Source organism: Eimeria tenella, genomic scaffold, assembly GCF_000499545.2.
Source record: "Eimeria tenella Houghton genomic scaffold, Eth_scaff3619, whole genome shotgun sequence".
Classification (NCBI taxonomy): Eukaryota; Apicomplexa; class Conoidasida; order Eucoccidiorida; family Eimeriidae; genus Eimeria; species Eimeria tenella.
Window position 1 is genome coordinate 1 of NW_013544555.1, and position 2,424 is coordinate 2,424.

Genomic DNA, 2,424 nt, shown 5'->3' on the forward strand with positions numbered 1-2,424 from the left:
CCGTGGCCGTCGCCGCTGTTCCAGCGGCCGCGCCCCAGCTACAACTGCAGCCGCCGCAGCAGCAGCAGCAGCTTGTTTGCTGCTGGTTTTTCTTTTGCTGCTGCTCAAATGCCTCCAACAGATTTATATTTATCTTCTTCTCCTGGAGTTGCTTCCTTGGACCGCAGCAGCAGCCAGCTTTCCTGCTGCAGCACCTTGTCGCTGGCCATAGCGCGCCCCGTGGCCCCGCAGCAGCAGCAGCAGCAGCAGCAGCAGCAGCGGGCCAGCGAGGCGCCCGCAAACTGCTGCTGCAGCGACTGGGAGGCCTCCGGCAACAGCCACAGACAGAGGAGGCTCTACAGCAGCAGCAACCAGCAGCAGCAGCAGCAGCAGCAGCACTTTCCGCAGTCCTCGCCCATTGTACGGAGGGCCAGGCGCCTCTCAGATGATAGCTGCTACAGCAGCAGCACCAGCAGCAGCAGCAGCAGTTGCTGCTGCAGACCCCCTGGAGTACCGGGGTGCCTGCTGCTCACGACAGGAATGCAGCAGCAGCAGCAGCAGCAGCAACACGGCAGCGTAGACAGCGCAAGCAAGCGGAGGAGACAACTGGGAAGCGGCGTGTACAGCAGCAGCAGCAGCAGCAGCAACAGCTTCTGCTGCTGCAGCAGACAGCTCAGTAGGGAGACGGTCCTCGGGGGCCCAAGAGCAGCAGCTGCAGCAGCTGCTCAGGACGGCCTCGGGTTTAGGGTTTAGGGTTTAGGGTCTAGGGTTTAGGGTTTGTAGCAGCAAGGGCGCGGCGGCAAAGCCCAGCAGGGAACCTTGGCCAGCACCCTAAACCCTAAACCCTGAGGGTTTTGGGGTCTGCAAAAAAACCCTTGAGGACTCTTAGACCTTATGCAAACCCTAAACCCTCTCATGCAAACCCTAAACCCTCACGCAAACCCTAAACCCTAGCCAGCGTCTGGCTGCTGTAGATAGCTGCTGAGGTGTATGTACACTTGAAGAGTGCAGCAAAAGATGGTAGGCAGTGCTGTCACAGACAGCAGCAGCAGCTGCAGCAGCAGCAGCAACAGCGACAGCAGCAGCTACAGCGACAGCAGCAGCAGCAGCAACAGCAGCTGCAGCAGCAGCAGCAGTAGTGGCACGTGGTAGTGATGTGTACGAGTTTAAGGTTTGGAGCTGCAGCCCTAGTGGCTCCTCGAGAGATAAACCCTAAACCCTGGCCCTTCTAGGGTTTAAGGGTTTAGGGTTTAGGGTTTAGAGTTGCAGGGTTTGAGGCAGCGCAACCCTTTGTCGCTGCTGCTCGAAACCCTTAGCCTAAGCCCTCGCAGCAGCAGTGAAGAACTAAACCCTCAGTCGTTCCAAACCCTAAACCCTGGAAAGCGCAGGCGGAGGCTGGAAACGGAACCCTCGGGGAGGCTGTGTGCGCCCTTCTCTAAACCCTAAATCGTGGTTTAGCCCTGCGCACCTGAAACCCTGAACCCTCTCCGAGGCGGGGGAACGGTTTAGGGTTTCGGCGCTAGGGTTTAGTCAAAGAGTCAGCAGCTGTGGACCGAGAGCCCTAATTTAGGGGCGAGAGTTTAGGGTTTAGGGTTTAGGGTTTGGGGTTTGGGGTTTGGTTTCCGCTCCAGAGCCACTGGCTGGGGGCTGGCCAGCGGCATCGACAGACGGGCGCAGCCAAACCCTAAACCCTAAACCCTAAACCGTTGAAAAAGAGCCCTCAATTCGAAGTCAACTGACATTTTGGCTTTCGGAGTGGTTCGTGCTGCAGGTACTTTCTCGCGAGTTGCTGCAGCAGCAGCAGCAGCAACAGCAGCTGCAGCAGCAGCAGCAGCAGCAGCAATTAGCAGCAAACCCTTTAGTTGTTTTCTTTCTTTTTCTTCTCTCTTTTTTTCTGCTGTATTGACAGCAGCGGGGCAGCAGCAGCATTTCCTGGCGCTGCTGCGGGCGCCGAGGCTGCTAGACCCCAAACCCTAAACCCTAAACCCTAAACCCTAAACCCTAAACCCTAAGCCCTAAACCCTTTCTTCGCAGCGCGTGATACAGGTGAAACCGCCGAATCGGACTTCGCAGAGATCCCTATGGGGGCTCAGACCCTAAACCCTAAACCCTAGACCACACTGGATTAGCTCTTCGACTGTTTAGGGCTGCTAGACCCTAAACCCTAAACCCTAAAGAGCTTCATTGGAAGCCAAAAGAGAAACGCGTCGCCCCCGTAGCTTGGCTCTTTGACCTGGGGTTTAGCATTAAGGGTTTAGGGCCTAGGGTTTAGGGTTTAGGGTTTAGGGAGGGGCCGTACAAATGGTTCTTTCGCGCTGCAGTGCCCCTGTAAACCCTAGAGGTGATAAATAGAAGCAGCTCATGGGGCTTCCAGGCAGAGAGAGTCCTGCTGCTGCTTCCCCTGCTGCTGCTGCTGCTGCTGCTGCACCAGCAGCAGCAGCAGCA

General features: G+C 57.1%; 1 protein-coding gene across 1 annotated transcript; it reads left to right on the forward strand.

The window, feature by feature from the left end:
* Window positions 1–108: 108 nt before the first annotated feature.
* On the forward strand, window positions 109–719 carry ETH_00040135 (uncharacterized protein; the record flags this gene model as incomplete). The annotated part of the gene is made up of 1 exon (XM_013379599.1): window positions 109–719. A coding segment is annotated over one exon (611 nt), but the record flags the coding sequence as incomplete, so codon positions are not given.
* Between the last annotated feature and the right edge of the window lie 1,705 nt (window positions 720–2,424).